Source organism: Thalassophryne amazonica, chromosome 3, assembly GCF_902500255.1.
Source record: "Thalassophryne amazonica chromosome 3, fThaAma1.1, whole genome shotgun sequence".
Classification (NCBI taxonomy): domain Eukaryota; kingdom Metazoa; phylum Chordata; class Actinopteri; order Batrachoidiformes; family Batrachoididae; genus Thalassophryne; species Thalassophryne amazonica.
Genome location: NC_047105.1, coordinates 146939651 through 146964742, shown reverse-complemented (window position 1 = coordinate 146964742; position 25092 = coordinate 146939651). Strand labels below are relative to the sequence as shown.

At 45.2% G+C, this 25092-nt stretch overlaps 1 protein-coding gene across 1 annotated transcript in view; it reads left to right on the top strand.

Moving 5' to 3' along the window:
- Positions 1–330: 330 nt before the first annotated feature.
- ldlrad2 (low density lipoprotein receptor class A domain containing 2) overlaps positions 331–25092 on the top strand; it is a 37150-nt gene continuing 12388 nt past the window's right edge. Inside the window, exons 1-3 of the mRNA XM_034167639.1 lie at positions 331–830; positions 18767–18904; positions 23450–23590. Of these exons, the coding sequence (XP_034023530.1) occupies positions 389–830; positions 18767–18904; positions 23450–23590 (721 nt within the window). The 5' untranslated portion in view covers positions 331–388. The remainder of the gene's footprint in view (positions 831–18766; positions 18905–23449; positions 23591–25092) is intronic.

Sequence of the window (25092 nt, the reverse complement as noted above, 5' to 3'; positions counted from 1 at the left end):
AAGTCCTCAGCCTCGTCACTGGACCCAGGACACAGAAATGCCCTGGAACCAACACCGGGGTGGTGTGCATGGGTCAGAGGAATTGTCCATGATGCAGAGTCTTTTTGGAAACATCTGCTCTCACTAATTGCTCACATGAAACATAAACTAAAAAGTGGATAAATACAAAACTGTCACAAGTTCAGCCCAAATAAACCCGAAAGCCACATCCTGTATGTACTTCTGTACCCTTCTGTACCCATCTGTTGGTGGACAGATGAAAAGAAACTAGAAAATAATAAGTATTTGGAGAAACATTTATCAGTTTTGAGGATCCAATCTTAAGTGTCTTTTCTCCCCCTCAGTGAACGTGGTGGATTTCTGTGGCCAGACGATTCGTAGAGATGGCATGATCGTCAACTCACACGCTGAATCCAAGAAGTACTACTTTGTGACCATGGGGACTGACTGCCAAATCACCATGCAGGCTTCATCCCCCAAAGACAAGGTTCAGTTTTACTTCCGCTTCTTCCTTGTCTACAGCTTGCTTCGAGTGACACCTCTAGATCCCACCCCTTTGTTCCCAGAGTCCCCTCCAAGCTATGTTCCTCTTAACCCCACACTAGAGTCCGGTTCTGGCCAGTTCCCAGGGGACCCGTGTCATGCCGGCTCATTTGTTCAGTTTTATGATGGGCGAGACAGGAGCTCACCGCCTCTTGGACTTCCCCTGTGTGGAAAGAGTCCCCCCCGCCCAGTACTCTCAACAGGAAACTATCTGACCCTACGGCTGGTGACCCGAGGAAACCAACCCAGAGTCGACTTTGTGGGAGACTTCACCTCTTTCAGACTAGGTAAGAATGAAGAACCCAAACATGGCATAAAGAAAAAAAAGGGTCATTATTTGTTTTGGCGATCGTAAACATCAGGCTTTTTACTGTTTTAATATATATATATATGTATATATATCCTCCATGACCAGTAAAAAATCAAGGACTGAGACATCGCCCGGTATGGCGGAGCCGGGGTCCCACGCTGGAGCCAGGCCTGGGGTTGGGGCTCGCCCGCAAGCGCCTGGTGGTCGGGCCTTAGCCCATGGGGCCCGGCTGGGCTCAGCCTGAAAGAGCGACGTGAGCCCGCCCTCCTGTGGGTTCACCACCTGCAGAGGGGGCCATGGTGGTCAGGTGCAGACAGGATTAGGTGGCAGTCGAGGGCAGGTGGCCCGGCAGCCCGGTCCATGCTCACAGCCCCTGGCTGTTGGGACGTGGAATGTCACCTCGCTAGGGGGGAAGGAGCCTGAGCTTGTGCGGGAGGTTGAGAGATACCGACTAGAGATAGTCGGGCTCACCTCCACGCACAGCTTGGGCTCTGGTACCCAACTCCTGGAGAGGGGCTGGACACTTCATTTTTCTGGCATTGCCCACGGGGAGAGGCGGAGAGCTGGGGTTGCATTGCTTATTGCTCCCCAGCTCAGTCGCCATGTGTTGGAGTTCACTCCGGGAACGAGAGGGTCGCGTCCCTACGCCTTCGGGTCAGGGACAGGTCTCTCACCGTTGTCTCGGCCTATGGGCCGAGCAGCAGTGCAGAGTACCCGACCTTCCTGGAGTCCCTGGGAGGGGTACTAGATAGCGCTCTGACTGGGGACTCCATTGTTCTTCTGGGGGATTTCAGGGGGATGATCGGGAAGCATGGCCTCCCCGATCTGAACCCGAGTGGTGTTCAGTTGTTGGACTTCTGTGCTAGTCACAGTTTGTCCATCACAAACACCATGTTCGAGCACAAGGGTGTCCATAAGTGCACATGACACCAGGCCACCCTGAGCCGGAGGTCGATGATCGACTTTGTAGTCGTATCATCTGACCTTCGGCCATGTGTCTCGGACACTCGAGTGAAGAGAGGGGGAGAGCTGTCAACCGATCACCACCTGGTGGTGAGTTGGATCCGCTGGGAGGGGAGGAAGCCGGTCAGACCTGGCAGGCCCAAATGTATTGTGAGGGTCTGCTGGGAACGACTGGCGGAACCCTCTGTCAGCGAGGTCTTCAACTCCCACCTCCGGGAGAGCTTCTCCCAGATCCCGGGGGAGGTTGGAGACATGGAGTCCGAGTGGACCATGTTCTCCACCTCCATTGTCGATGCGGACGCTTGTAGCTGTGGTCGCAAGGTCTCTGGTGCCTGTCGCGGTGGCAATCCCCGAACCCGGTGGTGGACACCGGAAGTAAGGGATGCCGTCAAGCTGAAGAAGGAGTCCTACTTATCTTTGTTGGTAGGTGGGACCCCAGAGGCAGCTGACAGGTACCGGCAGGCCAAGTGTGCCGCAGCCCAAGCGGTCGCAGAGGCAAAAACTCAGGTCTGGGAGGAGTTCGGGGAGGCTATGGAGGAAGACTATCGGTCGGCCTCGAAGAGATTCTGGCAAACTGTCCGATGCCTCAGGAGGCAGAAGCAGCTCTCCATCAGCACTGTTTCCGGTGCGGGTGGGGAGCTGTTGACGGGCATCTTTTCCGAATGCCCGCTGGAGGCCTCGCTGGAGAGGTGTTCCGGGCACGTCCCATTGGGAGGAGGCCCTGGGGAAGACCCAGGACACGCTGGAGGGACTACATCTCTTGGCTGGCTTGGGAACGCCTTAGGGTTCCCCCAGAGGAGCTGGAGAAGGTGTGTGTGGATCGGGAGGTCTGGGCGGCTTTGCTTGAGCTGCTGCCCCCGCGAGCCGACTCTGGATAAAGCGGAAGAAAATGGATGGATGGATGGATATATATATATATATATATATATATATATATATATATATATACACTCAACAAAAATATAAACGCAAATCTTTTGGTTTTGCTCCCATTTTGTATGAGATGAACTGAAAGATGTAAAACTTTTTCCACATACACAATATCACCATTTCCCTTAAATATTGTTCACAAACCAGTCTAAATCTTTGATAGTGAGCACTTCTCCTTTGCTGAGATAATCCATCCCACCTCACAGGTGTGCCATATCAAGATGCTGATTAGACACCATGATTAGTGCACAGGTGTGCCTTTGACTGCCCACAATAAAAGGCAACTCTGAAAGGTGCAGTTTTATCACACAGCACAATGCCACAGATGTCGCAAGATTTGAGGGAGCGTGCAATTGGCATGCTGACAGCAAGAATGTCAACCAGAGCTGTTGCTTGTGTATTGAATGTTCATTTCTCTACCATAAGCCGTCAACCAAAGGTGTTTCAGAGAATTTGGCAGCACATCCAACCAGCCTCACAACCGCAGACCACGTGTAACCACACCAGCCCAGGACCTCCACATCCAGCATGTTCACCTCCAAGATCGTCTGAGACCAGCCACTCAGACAGCTGCTGAAACAATCGGTTTGCATAACCAAAGAATTTCTGCACAAACTGTCAGAAACCGTCTCAGGGAAGCTCATCTGCATGCCCGTCGTCCTCATCGGGGTCTCGACCTGACTCCAGTTCGTCGTCGTAACCGACTTGAGTGGGCAAATGCTCACATTCACTGGCGTTTGGCACGTTGGAGAGTTGTTCTCTTCACAGATTAATCCCGGTTCACACTGTTCAGGGCAGATGGCAGACAGCGTGTGTGGCGTTGTGTGGGTGAGCGGTTTTCTGATGTCAATGTTGTGGATCGAGTGGCCCATGGTGGCGGTGGGGTTATGGTATGGGCAGGCGTCTGTTATGGACGAAGAACACAGGTGCATTTTGAATGCACAGAGATACCGTGACGAGATCCTGAGGCCCATTGTTGTGCCATACATCCAAGAACATCACCTCATGTTGCAGCAGGATAATGCACGGCCCCATGTTGCAAGGATCTGTACACAATTCTTGGAAGCTGAAAATGTCCCAGTTCTTGCAGCGTGTACCAGTTCCTGCCAATATCCAGCAACTTCGCACAGCCATTGAAGAGGAGTGGACCAACATTCCACAGGCCACAATTGACAACCTGATCAACTCTATGTGAAGGAGATGTGTTGCACTGCATGAGGCAAATGGTGGTCACACCAGATACTGACTGGTATCCCCCCCCCCCCAATAAAACAAAACTGCACCTTTCAGAGTGGCCTTTTATTGTGGGCAGTCTAAGGCACACCTGTGCACTAATCATGGTGTCTAATCAGCATCTTGATATGGCACACCTGTGAGGTGGGATGAATTATCTCAGCAAAGGAGAAGTGCTCACTATCACAGATTTAGACTGGTTTGTGAACAATATTTGAGGGAAATGGTGATATTGTGTATGTGGAAAAAGTTTTAGATCTTTGAGTTAATCTCATACAAAATGGGAGCAAAACCAAAAGTGTTGCGTTTATATTTTTGTTGAGTGTATATATGTGTGTACTTCATTTTCTTTTGCCTGTGCCCTTTAGGGGGTGCACATCAGATCAGTTGTTTCCATCTCACCCTGTTCTCTGTGTCTTCCTCTGTCTCACCAACCACCTGCATGTCCTCTCTCAGCACATCCATAAACCTCCTCTTTGTCCTCCCTCTTCACCTCCTGCCTGGTGGCTCCATCCTCAGCATCCTTCTCCCTATATACCCTGGGTCCCTCCTCTGCACATGTCCAAACCATCTTAGTCTCTCCTCTCTTACTTTGTCTCAGAAATGTCCCACCTGAGCTGTCCCTCTGATATGTTCATTCCTAATCCTGTCCATCCTTGTCACTCCCAAAGAGAATCACATCTGCAGCTCTGCCTCCTGTCTTTTTGTTCATGCTACTGTCTCTAAGCTGTCCAACATAGCTGGTCTCACTTCCGTCTTGTAGACTTTCTCCTTCACTCTTGCAGATATTTTTCAGTCACCAATCCCTCCTGCCACCTTTCTCCACCCACTCCACCCTGCCTGCACTCTCTTCTTCACCTCTCTACCACACTCTCCATTACTTTGGACAGTTGACCCCAAGTATTTAAACTCATCTACAACCCCAATTCCAATGAAGTTGGGACATTGTGTGAAATGTAAATAAAAACAGAATACAATGATTTGCAAATCCTCTTCAACCTATATTCAACTGAATACACCACAAAGACAAGATATTTAATGTTCAAACTGATAAACTTTTTGTTTTGTGCAAATATTTGCTCATTTTGAAATGGATGCCTGCAACACATTTCAAAAAAGCTGGGACAAAAGACTGGGAAAGTTGATGAATGCTCACCTAATTGGAATTGATTGGGTATAAAAGGAGCATCCCCAAAAGGTTCAGCCGTTCACAAGCAAAGATGGGCTGAGGATCACCACTTTGTGAACAACTGCGTGAAAAAATAGTCCAACAGTTTAAGAAAAATGTTTCTCAATGTTCAGTTGCAAGGAATTTAGGGATTCACCTACAGTCCATAATATAATCAGAAGATTCAGAGAATCTGGAGAACTTTGTACACGTAAGCGGCAAGGCCAAAAACCAACATTGAATGCCCGTGACCTTCGATCCCTCAGGCGGCACTGCATTAAAAACCGACATCATTGTGTAAAGGATCTTACTGTGTGGGCTCAGGAACACTTCAGAAAACCATTGTCAGTTAACACAGTTTGTCACTACATCTACAAGTGCAAGTTAAAACTCCACCATGCAAAGTGAAAGACAAAAACTCTACCAATTTTTGATCCTACATTGTCGTTTGACCTCCACATTAGAGATATTATGAGGACTGCTTTCTTCCACCTGCAAAATATAGCGAAGATTCGTCCCATCCTGTCTGTGGCTGATGCTGAGACCCTGATCCATGCATTTATCTGTTCTACATTGGACTACTGCAATGTTCTATTTTCTGGTTTAGCGCAGTCCAGCATTAGGGGTCTCCAATTGGTTCAAAATGCTGCAGCCAGACTTTTTACACAAAGCAGAATGTTCGACCACATTACACCCATTTTGGCGTCGCTTCACTCCCTTCCTGTCCCAGTGAGATCAGATTTTAAGGTTCTGCTACTAGTCTATAAAATTGTTCACGGACTGGCACCTCCCTACCTAGCTGACCTAATTAAACCTTACATACCGGCCCGGGCTTTACGTTCTCAGGGTGCAGGACTACTTTGTGTCCCTAGGGTGAATAAGAAGTCTGCAGGTCACAGAGCTTTCTCTTATCGTGCCCCTGTTCTACGGACTGATCTCCCTGCGTCAATAAAAGTCAGATTCTGTGTACACTTTCAATTCCAGACTTAAGACACACTTATTTTCCCTTTCGTATGGCTAGCATACTGGTATAGTATAGTTCTGCACTTTTCACTCTTTTAATTCATTTTATTAGTTTAGTTTATTAATTTATTAGAGGGACAGTGTACAGCATCATTAAGCTCATCAAAGCAAAGATGAGTTGTACCAGATTATAGCTGAATAACTATGACCGCTTAACTTGACCGCTACAATATTGATATTGCAGCACTCAGTGAGACACGACTAGCTGGAGAAGGAGAGCTTTGTGAAAGGGGTTCTGGCTACACTTTCTTCTGGAGTGGAAGAGGTAGTGAAGAGAGACGTGAGGCAGGAGTAGGCTTAGCTGTGAAAACAACTTTGGTAGGAAAACTAGCAGGTCTCCCAAAAGGTGTAAATGACAGGCTGATGACATTGAAACTCCCTCTAATATCCGGGAACAGTTTGGGCGTGAGCGCTAACATCACTATTGTGAGTGCTTATGCCCCAACCATGACCAACCCAGATGCAGTGAAAGATGAATTCTATGAGAATCTTCACTCTGTCATCACTGCTGTTCCCAAAGCCGACAAACTTGCCATACTTAGTGACTTCAATGCACGAGTAGGCGCCGACAGTACCTCCTGGGAAGGTATCACCGGCAAGTATGGAATAGGACAGTGTAACAGCAATGGTCTGCTACTTCTCCAGACTTGTGCTGAACATGAACTGACTATAACCAACACTATCGTCCAACTTCCAACAAGAAATAAAACATCGTGGATACATCCCAGATCTAAACACTGGCACTTGATTGACTATATCATTGTCAGGAAGAGAGAGAGAGAGACAAGATGTCTGGATTACCAAGTCCATGTGTGGTGCTGAGTGTTGGACTGACCACCGTCTCATAATCACTAAGCTGAACATCCGCATCAAACCCAAGAGTCGCCCGCAAGGGAAAAAAGTCCCCAAATGAATGAATACCAACAAACTGAAGAATGCCGAAACTAAAGAAGCATTTGTCAATATGCTAGAAGACCGCCTGGAGTCCACCTCACTTGATGACAAAAATGTAGAATCCAGCTGGTAAAAATTCCGAAGTGTCATCCATAGCACTGCTTTGGAAACTCTGGGACCAGCATGCAGAAACCATAAGGATTAGTTTGATGAAAACTGCGACGAGATCCAACAGATGTTAAATGAGAAACACAGACTGCATAGAGCATATATTGGTGATGCAAGTGATACATCCAAGAAAGATGCATATACTACCATATGAAATACAGTACAGGGAAAGCTGTGAGAGATGCGAGACACATGGCTGAGGAACAAAGCAGATGAAATCCAGGGCTATGCACACAAACACGATCTGAAGAAACTTTATGATGGTTTGAAAGAAATCTATGGACCCTCATCAACAGGTCTGTCCCCTCTCCTTAGTGCCAATGGAAGCACACTAATCTCTGATAAGGAAGATATTTTGAAACGATGGGCGGAACACTTTAACAATGTTGTTGGGAAAATGTAGTGACATGGTCCCACAACAGGGGGCATAAATGAACGGACAATGAAAATGCCAAAAGATAACAATTTAATGTTGTGAAACTGTGCACAACGGAATACAGATACTACTTCTAGGTAACGGTCAATTGAATAACAGGTGACGTGTGTGCAGGCTCGAGGATAGGAGACGCCTGTCTAGAGAAGAGCTGGGCCCCACACGATTTCCACTGCCAATGGAGACCTGCAACACACCGGAGCCGCCAAGTCCTGAGTCCCCAGGTGGCCACTGCCTCCAGCTGTTGGATCAGGCACTGCTGGCAGGAAGCACAAACAGGTTATGTGGGTGTGTGAACACCCAGCAACAGTCAGCAAACTCACAGTTCTTTCCTGAGTGAAAAGTCCTCCACTCCCAGGTAGCAGGAAAACAAAGTACGTGCAGTGCCTACTGTAACACAAGAAATTCAGGAGTGGAATCGCCAACTCCTCCAAATTCCCACAAACTAGCTCCTAAGCTGTCAGTTACAGAAGGTTACGACTGCAAAGAGTTTAGAATCCAATACGTGCGTACGGCACAGAAACGGCTGAGAAGGTTACCTGTCGGGTAAGCTGATTTCTCGGCAGGGATGTGATGTCTCTGCCAGGCTTTTATGGTGGATGGTGATGATGACTGATGGGTGACAGCTGTCAGCTCCATGCTCCTGGTGCTCCTGGTAGGCGACTGCGCCCTCTGGTGTTGGGCCAGCAGTACCTCCTCTTCTGGCGGCCCACACAACAAATGTTTTAAATCATTCCTCATCAATTAATGAAGAAGCAATAGATCGCCTACCTCAAGTGCCCATCAATGAGAATCTTGCAGCTCCTCCAATTCTATTAGAGACACAAAAGGCCATAAGCCGGTTCTCAAGTGGGAAAGCACCCGGTCAGGACTTTATTCCTGCCGAGGTCTACAAGGAAGGTGGTACAGCTGTGACTGATAAGCTTCATCAACTGTTCACCATCATGTGGGAACAAGAGACAGTTCCTCAGGACTTTAAAGATGCAACAATCATGCATCTGTACAAGCACAAAGGCAATCAACAGGATTGTAACAACCATAGAGGCATATCTCTTCTCTTTGTAGCAGGTAAGATACTTCTTCTTAATCGCCTTATAGCACATCTCGACCAAGGACTGTTACCAGAGAGTCAATGTGGCTTTAGGAAAGACAGAGGAACCACTGACATGCTCTTCACTGCCAGACAGCTGCAAGAAAAGTGTCAGGAGCAGAACGCTACCTTGTTCTCTACATATGTTGATCTGACCAAGGCATTTAATTCCGTGTGTAGGGAAGGTCTTTGGAAGATCATGGCCAAATATGGATGCCCTCCAAAGTTCATTGCCCTGATAAAACAGTTCCATGATGGAATGCAGGCCCAGGTACAGGACGATGACGCATTGTCTGATCCATTTCCTGTCACAAATGGTGTAAAACAGGGCTGTGTATTAGCCCCTACGCTGTTCAATATCATGTTCACTGCAATGCTGACAGATGCCTACAGAGAAGGACACATAGGAATTGGCCTCAGGTACAGAATGGAGGGAAAGATGTTTAATCTTAGAAGGCTACAGGCTAAAACCAAAGTGCAGTCAGACGTCCTTAGAGACCTGTTGTTTGCAGACGACTGTGCACTAAATGCCATCTCAGAACCAGACATGCAGTGCAGTGTCCACAAGTTCTCAAATGGATGTAATAACTTTGGCCTAACAATTAGCACAAAGAAAACAGACGTGCTTCACTTACCTGCTCCAGGAAAACCTTATGTGGAGCCCACCATCACTGTAAACAATGAGAAACTCAATGTGGTAACCAAGTTCACGTACCTCGGTAGCACTCTTAACCAGAATGCCAATATTGATGATGAAGTAAATGCCAGGATTGCTAAGGCAAGTGCCACATTTGGCAGACTTCATGCCAGTGTCTGGAACAGAAGTGGGATCAGACTGGAGACAGAAATTAAGGTCTACAAAGCCGTTGTACTTCCGACGCTCCTATACGCGTGTGACAGTGTACAGACGCATACAAAGAGACTCAATCACTTCCACACAACCCGCCTTAGGAAGTTGCTTAATATCAAATGGCAAGATAGAATATCAGACACAGAGGTACTGACCTGCACAGGTATGCTGAATATTCATACCATCTTAGTGCAGTCTCAGCTCAGATGATCAGGACATTTAATTCGGATGCCAGACCATCGATTGCCCAAGAAACTGTTCTATGGTGAACTTGAAGATGGCACACGATCATGTGGTGGCCAGAAAAAGCGGTATAAGGACTCTAAAGGCATCTTTGAAGGCCTTTGACATAAAGACTGACACTTGGGAACAATCTGCTAGCAATTGAACACAGTGGCGACGCAAAATTAGAGCAGGTGCGATTGCCTACGAGGATGCACGCAAAGCTGCTGCCCAGCAGAAAAGGCTGGTAAGGAAGGAACGTGCAGTCAACTCTTCACAGAACACCACTCTGACCCCATGTCCACACTGCGGCCGACAGTTCCGTGCCACGATAGGCCTGTACAGGCACTTGCAGACACATGCGACTCAACCCACTCAACCTGATGGATGACAAGTAGCGGTCCTCGTCAGACTGACGGATGAAGAGAGAGCTGAATAACTAATTTCCATCTGCAGTCCCTAGGTACATCAAATAATTTAACCATAAATAAATTAAAATTCAGAAATGACAATATATTAGCACAATATTCTAAAATTCAAGTTCTAAAATTGCTTTCCCACAATAAGTCACTCTCACAGGTACCATATCACGATATCACAGTCTATGAGTCAGTCGCAAGCATATAAATCCATGCCCCTAAAGACTGTACTGGAGCACGTTTAAGTCTAAAAAACATGGGGTTAACATAAGACAATTTCACACACAAAAAATAAAGAAAAAACTGTATCTAAGAAAACATAAAATTAATACTTAAACAGTTTCTTACCAAAAAAAAAAAAAAAAAAAACTCAGTCAAATGCTGGCTGATCTGACCATTCAACAGCCACTTTTTAATTCACTGGTGAAAATAAAATAATTTTTTGACTTTTTAGTACAGTGGGTAGATTGTTCCATTCTGAAAAAGCCATGGCTACGGGTACGTACCCGTAGCCACTTCGTTAGAGAAAAAGCTCTCTGTGCAAAAGTTGTTTTACGTCTTGGAACAGCACACTGGCCCCTAGTGACGGAACGTGTGCTTCTATTTGTCACTTGAGATGTTAACTGGACAAAGTTCTGAAGAGGACCAGCTGCCGAATTATGTATAATTCTCTGCACTAATTGAATACTAGCCATTCTTTGAATGTTTTCAGAATTCAACTGTCTATATTTTTCTAGTACACGGCCGTGATGGTGCTGCCTTGTTCTCCGATCCAAGATGTTTAAGGCTTGTTTGTAAATGGATTCTAATGGCTTCAAGGTGGTTTTATTTCCTTGTGACCAGCATGTGATACAATAATAGAATCTAGATATGATCATTGCATTAAAATAAATTTTTGCTGCTTCCACCAGTTAGAATTCCTGATACATTTAAAAGTTTCTATACTAGATTTAAATCTCTGATGCATTTGTTTTAAATGTTTTTTAAAGGTAAGCGAAGGATCCAGGATAACGCCTTTGTATTCTGTTACATTTTCTATCTGTTCCCCATTTACATACACATTTGGAAAGTTACACTTTTTTGGTTTATTGTAAAAATACATGGTAGATGTTTTATTTATATTTAGAGTTAATTTTGACTCTAGTAGCCACGCAGCCACTTTACCCATAGTCTCAGTCAGTTTAGAAACTACCTGCTCTACCTCTCTCCTCCAAGTATAAACAACTGTGTCATCTGCGTACATCTGCATACATACACCAGTTCTAAGTCAGCCTCGGCTGGCACTAGCAGCTGACTTAGAACTGGTGCAGACCAGAGGAATCAAACTGTTTAATTAAAACAAAGTATCCCTTATGTTATGAATATAAATATCCTCCTGCATCACAGATGGCAAGTTGTTTCCATATAGGGAGAAGAGCAGAGGGCCCAAATTGGACCCCTGAGGCAGCCCACTGTCAGCAGCTAAGGGTGAGGATGTAGTATCATTAATACAAACACACTGAGAACGATCTGACAGATAGGATTTTAACCAGGCCAATGTGTTCACAGAGAATTTGAAATTAGCTAATTTAGAAAAAAGAACCGGATGATTGACTGTGTCAAAGGCTCTTCGTAGATCTAAAAAGGTTCCACCTACTACTCCTCCATTATCCAGATGTTTTTTATGTTTTCGACAAGGAGGCAGCAAGCTGTTTCTGTTGAGTGGTTTGTCCTGAACCGAAACTGCATAGGATGTAGCAGGTCTTCAGCCTCGAGATGTGCAATGAGTTGCTTATCTACAACCTTTTCAAGAGCCTCAGGAAACGGAGTGTGCCACGGCCTCAACTTTACCTTAATTCTACGTCTTTTAGTGAAGCTTAGGGCTAGTGGCCGATGATTACCTTAGTATTTCCTGTTTTTTTTGTTGTTTAATGCCGAGAAATTATACTGTATTTCTTGTCTTTCTGATGCCTGATTCAGTTTTTTCTTTCTGTTTAAGGTTCAGCTCCACCCAGAGATGGGTGTGGTATTTGTGCTGGAGATCCTCCTGTCCTGTGCACCAACAGCATTTCCTGTATATTTGTTTTGTGAATTGTTCTGTAATTTGTGTCTGTATCATGGCCCAAGCAGAGGGTCACCCCTTTGAGTCTGGTCTGCTTGAGGTTTCTTCCTCACAGGGAGTTTTTCCTTACCACTGTTGCTCTGGGGGATAGTAAGGTTAGACCTTACTTGTGTGAAGCACCTTGAGGCAACTCTGTTGTGATTTGGCGCTATATAAATGAAAATAAATTGAAAAATGTAAAAAAATACCATGCAAAGTGAAAGCCAAACATCAACAACATCCAGAAACGCTGCCACCTTCTCTGGGCCCGAGCTCATTTGAAATGGACAGACGCAAAGTGGAAAAGTGTGCTGTGGTCTGATGAGTCCACATTTCAAATTGTTTTTGGAAATCATGGACATTGTGTCCTCTGGACAAAAGAGGAAAAAGACGATCCAGATTGTTACCAGCACAAAGTTCAAAAGCCAGCATCTGTGATGGTATGGGGGTGTGTTAGTGCCCATGACATGGACAACTTACACATCTGTGATGGCACCATCAATGCTGAAAGGTACATCCAGGTTTTGGAGCAACACATGCTGCCATCCAAGCAACGTCTTTTTCAGGGATGTCCCTGCTTATTTCAGCAAGACAATGCCAAACCACATTCTGCACGTGTTACAACAGCGTGGCTTCGTAGTAAAAGAGTGCAGGTACTAGACTGGCCTGCCTGCAGTCCAGACCTGTCACCCATTGAAAATGTGTGGTGCATGATGAAGCGCAAAATACAACGGAGACCCCGGACTGTTGAACAACTGAAGTCGTACATCAAGCAAGAATGGGAAAGAATTCCACCTACAAAGCTTCAACAATTAGTGTCCACAGTTTCCAAACGCTTATTGAGTGTTTTTAGAAGGAAAGATGATGTAACACAGTGGGAAACATACCACTGTCCCAGCTTTTTTGAAACGTGTTGCAGGCATCCATTTCAAAATGAGAAAATATTTGCACAAAACAATAAAGTTTATCAGTGTGAACATTAAATATCTTGTCTTTGTGGTGTATTCAGTTGAAAATAGGTTGAAGAGGATTTGAAAATCATTGTATTCTGTTTTTATTGACATTTTACACAACGTCCCAACTTCACTGGAATTGGAATATATATGTATATATATAAACTGCTGTGCCAGTTTCCGCGCTTCAGCCTTAAGGGGGATGTCCTTGGCTGAGAGCCACACCTCCTGACCTGGTCAGGATTGGTGAATATGGCCATACCATGCAAAGGGTCAAATGCTGAGTTGAGAAGCGGAAGTGACATATTTGTTTTTAATCGTGATAGCATTTACACTCCTAAAATCAATGCATGAGTGGAGGGTCCCATCCTTCTTCCCTACAAAAAAGAAACCTGCACTTAACAGGGTTGACGAGGGTTGTATGAGTCCAGCTGCTAGAAAATCCTTAATGTACTGTTGCATCAATTACCTCTCTAGGTGCAACAGGTTGAACAAATGACTCGACGGCAGGGACGTGCCCCAAAGCAAATTGATGGAACAGACATACAGCCAATGAGGAGGAAACAATAGCAGTTAGTCCTTGCCAAACAGTTCCATGAGATCATGATAAATCCTTCGATTATGGAGGGATCCAGAGGGTTAACCGCTGACTCTCTGGCACCTTTGGTGGTAGGAATGGAAGCTTGTAGGCATTTGAGGTGGCAGGTCTCAGTCCACCGCTGGTCCGCCAATCAGTAACTGGGTTATGAAGAATGAGCCAAGAATGACCTAAGACTAGAGGGGATGATGAAGTAAATACAAAACTAGATGGATTTGTGACAATTACCTGACACTACCAATTTAAGCGGAGTGGTCTGATGGAGTGATCTCTGGTAATGGGGCATTAATCTTTATGAGTTAGGGGAGTTCAAACACTGGAATGCAGGCCTGAGTGATTACATTTTGGTCAAGTAAATTAGCTTTGGTGCCAGAACTGAGTAAAGCAGTTAAGGCAAGAGACTGTTTATCAATGTATATGGTTGCCGGGATTTTCGGAGGCTTGAGATATGGGTTTGGGACATCAGTAGCCTGGGGTCTATTGGTGAGCATTGGATTCTGGCCAAACCGGACAATCACGAAGGAAGTGACCTCGAGAGCTGTTCTGTGGAGTGATCTCCTTGCATCAATAAAACAGTACATTCTATGGAGACTTTCAAGTCCAGACTTAAGACACTCTTATTTTCCCTTTCATATGACTAGCATACTGTCATAGTATGGCACTATGCTTCATATCCTTTTAAAGTCATTTTATTAGCAACGGAACAGGTGTCGGCCTCAACTTTATCTAAATTTTGGGTCTGTGAGTGAATCTTGGGGCTAGAGGCCTGTGGTCACCTTAGTAATTTTTGTTTTTCTGTTGATTTACTGCTGAGGAATTATAGGTGTAGTTTTTTCCGACCGACCGATTTTGCTCTTTTTCTCTCTGTCCGAGGTACCGATGATGGACGGATCCGAACTGAAGGGCCTGGATGGACTGTGAGGTGGAAGGCCAGAGGCGGGTGCTGCATTGCTGCAGTCTGCATTTGAAAGTGACCCTGTCGCAGGGACAGGCCAGCTGACGGCGTGGATGACCCCTGTCTGTATTGCTGATGCCTGTGTGGCCTTCTTATCTTCTTTATATTATTATCATGGTAAAATGGACTGCATTTATATAGCGCTTTTCCATCTGCATCAGACACTCAAAGCACTTTACAATTATGCCTCACATTCACCCCGATGTCAGGGTACTGCCATACAAGGCGCTCACTACACACCGGGAGCAATAGGGGATTAAAGACCTTGCCCAAGGTCCCTTAGTGAGTTTCCAGTTAGGCGGGGATTTGAACCCAGGATCTTCTGGTCTCAAGCCCAACACCTTAAGCACTAGACCATCACCTCCCCATCATATTGTTTGATTTTCTATTTTCTGTTTCTTCAGCTTTGTAAAACCATGCAAAACCTTGTAACTGTTAGAATGGCCTAAGCAGTGGGTCACCCCTTTGAATCTGGTCTGCTTGAGGTTTCTTCCCCAATATGTAGGGGTTGGTAAGGTTAGACCTTACTTGCATTGCGGCAGCTTTGTTGTGGTTTGGCACTATAGAGAAGAAATAAATGAAATTGAAACTGCAACAGATACACGCCCCTGCTGCTGTTCTGCTTTGTCTTTCTTCTGGAGGAAATTTGGCCCCCTGCCGAGTTGCATCGGCTCCTCGGCAGGGGGCACTGCAGCTAGGGTGAGTGCATCTCCAGTAGAGTAAGAAGAAGAAGAAGGAAGAAGGAAGGAACCGGACACAGTTGTGGAGGGATCTGAGGGAGAGACACACGCTTTGCCCTTTGGCCTTCTCCCTCCATCTTTCCCTCAAACGATAGTGGATTTTAATTGTAAGTGAAATTAAGTCATCTAATGTTTTGGGTTCGTCCCTGACCTCCAGCTCATCTTTCAGATATTCAGCTAAGCTATTTACAGATGCACTCTGCAGCACCATATTGTTTCAGCCTGATTCTGTGGCTAAAATTTGGAATTCGATGGAATAGTCCATAGAGCTGCAGTTCTCCTGATGGAGCAAAAAGTCTTTTGAAGGTTGGCTGTCCATGCACGTGATGATCAAAGTCCCTCCTAAACTTCCGGTCTAATGTGGGATATGAGTCAAGGATGGCGGATTGATTTCCCCAGAGGGCCGTTACCCAGGGTAGCACTTCACCCCAGACCGGGTTAAAAATGTAAGCTACCTTTGCTTGGTCGGTGGTGTCGGCAGATGGCCACTGAGAAAAGAGTAGCAAACACAGAAGTAAAAATGATGAACATTTATCTATGGCTCTGGATTACGGTTTGGAATTGGAAATGAATGGTTCGTGAGCGGCTGAGGATGTTGAGGTGACTAAAGGTGTCATCTGTGGCGGTGAGGCAGGTGGTTCAGGAGTGAATTGAGCTAACTGGGTCATAAGTGTGGACAGTTGTGAACAGAGTTGTGTTACCTGGGTTGACCTGGTCTGTTGTTCACTGAGGGCTTGAAGTTGTTGCTACTGATGTCCTAAGAGAGTCTCCTGTGAGCTGAGGGCCATGTGGACCAGTTCTGCCCCTGCTGAATCCATGATGAGGCCAGAAACATGTCAGGTTTTGCGAGTAACAGAAGTGGACTCAAATGTGGTGAGGCTAAGGTGAAAAAATGACAAAGGTTTATTACCTGAGGATTGGTGATGACTGAATTGCTGGTCGTAAAGGCACCGGAGCAGCAATCACAGGCTGGAGTGGGATATGATGAGCACAGTGGAGACAGAGCCAGGTGGACACAACTGAGCTATGGATGACTGGAACTGTGGGAAAATAAAGAACAAGGAGGTTAGAATACACACGGTGGAAGACCAGATACTAGAGAAACTAATCACAACACCAGAGCAGCACAACACATGTAGGTGGGTTGGACCAACTCCAAGTCCCTTATCATATTCCTACTGTATGCATAAGGTAAGGCTCTGGTTCACCATTCAGTAGTCAGGACAGAAACTCACATTTTGTAGCACCGTTCCATAAGGTTTCCTACGGAGGCTGAGATGCACTTTGCAACCTATGTTGATTTTCTCAAATCTTTTGATGACGTTGACTGGGCTGCTTTCTGACAGGTCCTGAGAATTCACAGGTTAACCGTGATTTGCTGGATATCACTCCAAGCCTATACACACGTACTGTGGGTGCTGTGTGGAATGGGGGCTGAATGTCTTTCCTTTGCCCACTGAATACTGGTGTCCCTCAGAGATGTGCACTGGCGCCTACAGTGCTCTGTTTTTGCATGAAGCGGGTGTTGGGTTTGGTAGCAGGATCGATACATGTAAAAATGAAACTTTACACAGCTCAACAATAGAAAAGAAGACCTCCTGTTTCTACAGCCTGCTTCTGCCTTACATCAGATGGTGTCAAGAATTATGGAGGAGATGAGGAAAAGTCATCTGAAGCCTCATCTGTGGAAAAACCAAAGAAAAGCACCAAGGACCTTATCTGTGGAAGGTTGTGACTGGTTTGTTTCTGGTGCTCATCCTCATTTGATTTAGTCCAGGTCCAAACCTGAGATGGCTCATGGTGTTGGGCACTGGCAACAGTCTTTATTTCTGCAGTGATGACCATCTGTCATGGCTTTCAAAGAAATTTAGAAAGCTCCGAATTGCAATGACTGACTGTGCTCTCTGACCTTTCCAAACCTGAATGTGGCGAGCCCTAAGTGGGTGGGTATATCTATTTTGGTCTGGTTGCCCAATGGTTGGTGTACTGACGGAGTTGTCTCTGCTGTAGTGGACCACAGCCTTCCAATGGTGTCAGCTATCACCCCTGTCAATGAATGTATTATGAGGCTCACACTTTCTGGATTCTGGTTTCAACATCCAGAGCAGCACCACTGGACACGGTATTGTCATTCCAGCAGTGCTGCTCAGGAGACATATTCCTGTGGCAGCTGTTTGCAAAGGGCCCATGATAGAATCTGTTTGTGGGAGTTTGCGCACAATATGGTTTGAGGACTTGCAGACATGGACACAAATGATGTCAGGTCATGCATGCAACATGCACTAATGCTTGCCACATCCACCACACCATGGAACCACCCCAGGCCCTGGATAGTAGCCACCCAGACATACAACTGGTCCATCACCACTTCCTGAAAGTAGCCACCTATCTGCTGCAGCTAGGAGAAAAGTAGGTATCTCTTGGAATTTTCCAGTTGTTGAGTTCCTCAACACTGAGGAACCTGCACGCTCATTCATGCCCAGAGAACTGTGAATGAAACTGCAACAGATACACTAAAATGTTGTAGCTGATGTTTCCTTACAGTTAAAGTTATAGGCCTCATCTGAGTCTGCCTCAGTAGTGTGACACAAAGTCAGACCAGGTGTAGCATTCAAGTCTCACAAACATACAGTAATGTAAGAAGGACCAGGAAACTGCAGACATGGAGCTTTGTTCTCCTGCATGGGTAATGATACTAGCAGATACCTTTGTTCAGAGACATCACAACTGCCTTTGGAACATTATTGGGTATACTGGGAGTGACTTTGGGTCAAACAAATGGAGAATGAGGGAGACTCAGGTCAGGTGTATGACATCTTAGAAAAGTGATGCACTTCTCTGTGCATGATCCAGCTTCAGCCCGTGCAGTGAGGACCCCAAAACTGAAAAAGTGTGTTTAGGTGGCTGCAACCCACAACTCACGATGTTCCGTAGTGTGGTGGATGTGGAGATAGCGACACCAACGTGTGCTCCCAGACTTGACTTAACTTGAAGTGACTGACATCTGTGGGATGTTCAGGTCATGTCTGAAGACTGATTTTGTTTAATCAGTAAACTGTAATTTGATTGAATCTGTACATCGTTTTCTCCATCAGTGTCATTATTTCACTGGAACTGAGAAAAACAGCAGATGTTTCTTTGCACTTTACTGACCTGTTTTTTAGCAAACTTTACTATCTCTCCTTTCTCCTCAGGTTTCAACCAATCACAGTGCAGCACTGAGCCCTACTTCATCTGTAGGAATGGGAAGTGTATCCCTGTCAGTCTGGTGTGCGATGAGCAGGGCATTGACAACTGTGGAGATGGAAGTGACCTGACCTCAGGGTGCAAAGGTGAGACAGACTACAGGCCACTGGCACCCACAGTTCAAAGATCCTAACTGGACTGTCTGTCATGGTTGGCGGCCATAGACATTGACCAGAGTCAGATATACTCCAAATGCAGGACAGCGGGACACAGGGATGGAGAACAGAACAGTTTGTTGGCACCAATCAGAATACAAATCAATGTGAAGACCAAACTTAGGTGTGCTCTTAACTGTAGACAGGAACTCTGGAATCCTCTTCTTCAAGTGTGGCAGTAACCCAGGACTCTCTCCTAGAAAGTGCAGATAAACTCAGGAATCTTTAAAGGTGCATGCAGGAACTCAGGCATCATCCTTAGTACCAGTGATGATCAAACTCAAGTTACTTCTTTACTTAAGGTGCAGACAAAAACTCAGGTATCTTCTTTGGTATTGGTGCAGACCAGCTGAGGGAATTTCCTCCTCTAAGGAAAGTTCATCCAGTAGAAACAAAAACACTCTTGCCAGGAAGGTGGGTATTAATTAGACAGATGTTCAGCCTTCTGGGACAATGTTGTTCAGAAGAACAAGTCCAACTACTGCCTCAACAGAGTAGGAGTAAAAACACATTACACTTCTTTCCTCAACTGATGGAGAGTGCAAGACATAAATCTTCTCCAGAAAGTAGACTCGGCAGGAATTAAAGAGCAAAGCCAACCTGTGTACTTACAAGACAGCAAGACCAGAGGAGAAATTGCAGGATGGAAAACCAACCACCGTGTGAATATAGCAATAGCATATCTAATGGACATGCAACCTGAAGGAAGAACGACCAGTGACTGAATACCCAAACTATCAGAAAGCAGCCACAGAATCCAACAGGTGTGAAGAATCAACACTATAGACATTTAGGGACCAGAACAAACGCCAAAGGGAGACAGAGAGAGAGAGAGAAAACACATTGCAGCACCAGGCATCACTCTAGTGGACACAGAAACCAAAGGCCTGTTTTTGGCAAATGACCTGGTGTTGCTGTCTCCAACCAAAGAGGTGAAAAAACAACAAGTTGACCTTCGACACAATTTCTCCCAAACCTGGACCTTGACAGTGAATCTAAGCAAGACAAAAATTATGATATTCCAAAAGGACCCAGCCTCCAGAGGGAAAACTACACCAACCTCAAAATAAATATCAGCACCACAGGCAACTTAGATAGATAATACTTTGAACCTTGCCTTGCCATAGGTATTAAAGGTTTAAAGGTGGTTTGAATCATATTTATCTAATAGATTACAATTTGTTCATGTAATGGGGAATCTTCTTCACAGACTAAGGTTAATTATGGAGTTCCACAAGGTTCTGTGCTGGGACCAATTTTATTCACTTTATACATGCTTACCTTAGGCAGTATTATTAGACGGCATTGCTTAAATTTTCATTGTTACGCAGATGATACCCAGCTTTATCTATCCATGAAGCCAGAGGACACCACACCAATTAGTTAAACTGCAGGATTGTCTTACAGACATAAAGACATGGATGACCTCTAATTTCCTGCTTTTAAACTCAGATAAACTGAAGTTATGTACTTGGCCCCACAAATCTTAGAAACATGGTGTCTAACCAGATCCTTACTCTGGATGGCATTACCCTGACCTCTAGTAATACTGTGAGAAATCTTGGAGTCATTTTTGATCAGGATATGTCATTCAATGCGCATATTAAGCAAATATGTAGGACTGCTTTTTTACATTTGCGCAATATCTCTAAAATTAGAAAGGTCTTGTCTCAGAGTGATGCTGAAAAACTAATTCATGCATTTATTTCCTCTAGGCTGAACTATTGTAATTCATTATTATCAGGTTGTCCTAAAAGTTCCCTGAAAAGCCTTCAGTTAATTCAAAATGCTGCAGCTAGAGTACTAACGGGGACTAGAAGGAGAGAGCATATCTCACCCATATTGGCCTCTCTTCATTGGCTTCTTGTTAATTCTAGAATAGAATTTAAAATTCTTCTTCTTACTTATAAGGTTTTGAATAATCAGGTCCCATCTTATCTTAGGGACCTCATAGTACCATATCACCCCAATAGAGCGCTTCGCTCTCAGACTGCAGGCTTACTTGTAGTTCCTAGGGTTTGTAAGAGTAGAATGGGAGGCAGAGCCTTCAGCTTTCAGGCTCCTCTCCTGTGGAACCAGCTCCCAATTCAGATCAGGGAGACAGACACCCTCTCTACTTTTAAGATTAGGCTTAAACTTTCCTTTTTGCTAAAGCTTATAGTTAGGGCTGGATCAGGTGACCCTGAACCATCCCTTAGTTATGCTGCTATAGACGTAGACTGCTGGGGGGTTCCCATGATGCACTGTTTCTTTCTCTTTTTGCTCTGTATGCACCACTCTGCATTTAATCATTAGTGGTTGATCTCTGCTCCCCTCCACAGCATGTCTTTTTCCTGATTCTCTCCCCTCAGCCCCAACCAGTCCCAGCAGAAGACTGCCCCTCTCTGAGCCTGGTTCTGCTGGAGGTTTCTTCCTGTTAAAAGGGAGTTTTTCTTTCCCACTGTCGCCAAGTGCTTGCTCACAGGGGGTCGTTTTGACCGTTGGGGTTTTTCTGTAATTATTGTATGGCTTTTGCCTTACAATATAAAGCACCTTGGGGCAGCTGTTGTTGTGATTTGGTGCTATATAAATAAAATTGATTTGATTTGATTTGATGAACGATGTCTTATCGCACTCTGTCCTGCAGCGCACTGACAGGAGACAATCATTTCTTCTGCTCCTCTGAGCAGTCAAAGTCAGATAAAGAGGGTGTCTGGTGCTACTGACGATGGTCTGTGTCTTAGTCCTCTTCAGCAACTTCGACAAAGCTGTAAATGACCTGAGAGACGAGGCAAGAAGGGCTTTTATGACATCGAAAAGAACATCAAAGTAAACGTCCCAATTCAAATCTGGCTCCAAATATTGGACTCCATCATAGAAGCCATTTCTCTTCATGGTTGTGAGGTCTGGACCCACTCACCAACCAAGACTGAGCAAAATGGCACAAACACCAACTGAGACTCTGCAATGCAGAATTCTGTAAATTCATCCTCCGTGTCCAACGGAAAACACCGAACAACACACGCAGAGCAGAATTAGGATGATACCCACGAATTATTACATTTCAAAAGAGAGCAATTAAATGTTATGAGCACCTTAAAAATAGACCCCAGTATGCTGGATAACAAAGTCCTGATCCACAGAGAGACTGTGGAGAGATGCCCGCTCAGTCAGCTGGTTCTGGGACTCTCTACACAAACACAAACCCTGTTAGATTAAACCAAATTATAAGGAAACAAAAAGAAAACTATGTGACACACTGGAAAAAATCATCCAAAAACCAGAGTAAACTGGAATGCTGTTTGTCCCTAAACAGACAGAACTCGGTGGCAGAATACCTGAGCACTGTGACCAACCCAAAGCTCAGGAAATCCTTGACCACGTACGGACTCGGTGAGCACAGCCTGGCCGAGAAACGTCACCACAGACAGACCTGGCTCCCCAGAGAAGACAGACTGTGACAGACCCACTGCTCACAACACCAGGTGGAGAGCGAGCTGCACTTCCTGACCACCTGCCCGCTGCACCAAAGAGACACGAACAGAGACACAGATCACAAACAGCCAAACAGACTTCGAGAGCAACATCCTCAAACTTCACTATCTGTTGGCTGAAGGACAACAAACACAGCAGCAAGGTTTGAGACATGAAAAGAAGAAACAACGGACACAAACCACCGTAAACCCAAAACAGGAGATTAAACTGATACGTCACTTTATCTACGTACAATATAACACAGTTTACAGGATGGGATATTTGTACACTGAAAACACAGTTTTTTACTACGATTTCAATCCCACATCTCCTATTTACACATTTATTTACTGTAGAATATTGTTAACTGGGTGTAAATCTACTTAACCTTTATTTTTTGCTCTATGTAACACTTGATTTGACGATGTAAACGCACATTTCCCATGTCAGTAAAGCTCCACTGAGCAGCCGGTCTGCTCTGTGTCAGTCTGATCCCGTCAGATCTCAGAAGCTAAGCAGTGCAGGATCTAGTTAGTACTTGGATGGGAGACCTCTTCAGAACACCAGCGGCTCTGTGTGTTTCTCCAGGTAAAACCGGAGCTGCGTTGGCAAATACCGATGCCGATCTGGTTGTATCTGCTGTGGTGACCCCCAACAATACAGGAGCAGCCGAAGGACAACAACAGTAAAGCTCCACTGAAATGAAAATGTAATGAAAAATGAGAGAGAGAGAGAGAGAGAAAAGCAGAGAGAACAGACACAGAGAGGAGACAGAGTGGAGTGTAAAGAACCTACAGGAACACCAGAGGGAGCTAGAGAGAAGCAGAGGAAACAGTGGAGATGAGAGCAGAGAAAACAGATGAGGGAGAGAAAAGGCAGAAGAAACCGACTACACCACCTCAGCTCAACGTAGACATCTTCATGGAGTGGGAGGAGCTCTGAAATGTGCAAGTGGGACAAAATGTCACCCTGCTCATGTGGTTTTGTTTCTGTTTCTAATGCAGTAAATGTTTTCTTCTGCAGCAGATCAACCCCCCCGTCCAGATGCTTCACCATCAGTAGCAACTCCACCACACGCTGTGGTAAAACCATCCACTGGGGCAGTTTCCCCTCACGTGAACTGTGACGTACCGGACAGCACACCCAGACACAAGTCAGTCAGAGGTGAGGAGCAAATAAGATTATTTTATGTAGTGTTTTTTTATCTGAATCAGAAGCTCAAAACACTTTGTCATGCAAGGTGCTCACTACTCACCAGGAGCAACATGTACATTAATGACCTCACCCAAGGGTGATTTTAGTGATTTCCTGGCCAGACGAGGCTTTGAACCCAGGACCCTGTGGTGTTACACCCACCGCTTAACCACTACACCATCACTTCCTCAAATAGACAGATGAAGAGATAGAGACAGACAAATTAATCTGCTCATATTACATAGCCACTGTCAGCCACACCCACTCCTTCAACACCAATCCAAAAATCCAAAGTTCGAGAATGACAGCATTGATTGTTTTTACGTGTTCATATTAAATGAGAGAGGATGGATATTATCCAGCTATTCACTCACACCATTCTACATAATACATGTCAAGGATTTTCAAAAGAATATGTTCACAATTTCTTACAGAGGAGATCATTATAAAATTTGGAATATGTGGAAAAACATACACGTTTTACCTCAGAATCAAAACTGAGGACCTTGTTTTTATTTTAATTTTCCATTTACATCTTCTCTACAGGTTGGAGTGTCCAGTTATTGTTACAAAGCAAGACATACAAACACCCCCCCCCCCCCCCAAAAAAACAAAAAACAAAAACCCAAAACAAATTGTGGGACAAATTGAGCCAGAACTGTCAGCCTCAGCACGTTTAGAGGTCTGCTAAAAACCAAGTCACATGTTAATGCACTTTTGGTGCTCAGTTTCAGTGATGCCTGAGCTGACAGTACTTCAGTCTGGAGGATCTGAGGAGAACCTGAGATTGTCTGAGGTATAAACATCACAGGACACTGATGCTGAACTGAGGGACACATCAGACAGAAAGTTTACTCCTTTCAGCTCAAACCGTGGCACACTGAGGAATGATGAAGAGTTGTAGCAGATCGCTGCTCTTCTGCAGCTGTGGACGTGTGGAGCATCACAGTGGGTTGGCTCTGAGATTTTCTGCAGGCTCAGTCTCATACTCATAGTATTGGTTCATCAGCAGCTGTAGTTTGAGGAACACTACTCCTACTTTTTTTGGAGCTCTTCTTGCAGCAGAAGCACCTCCACCTCACACAGCAAGAAAAAAGCAAAGATGTTATGTGTCGGACGCAGCCCGGAGAACTGACCAGCGTTTGAAGGACCCAGTATGAAATAAGCAGAGCACGGTACAAAGGATAACAAAATTTAATAAACATAACAGTGACGTGCTAAAGTATAACAAATGAGTGCGCGGACTGGCGAGGTGGGTATACGGTGCGCTCCCAGCTGCACAAACGGTCCAGAGCCAGAAACAGTTCGGACCCAAGGACCCCGCCGACACCCCCCAGGTGGCCGCGACAAACCGAGTCTGTGAAAGAAGAAACCATCATGTGAGTCCACACTCCACACACAGAGAGACCACTCAAAGGTGTACATAAACAGCAAACACTTCCTGGCTTAATTACTAATCAGCTTCCCACCCT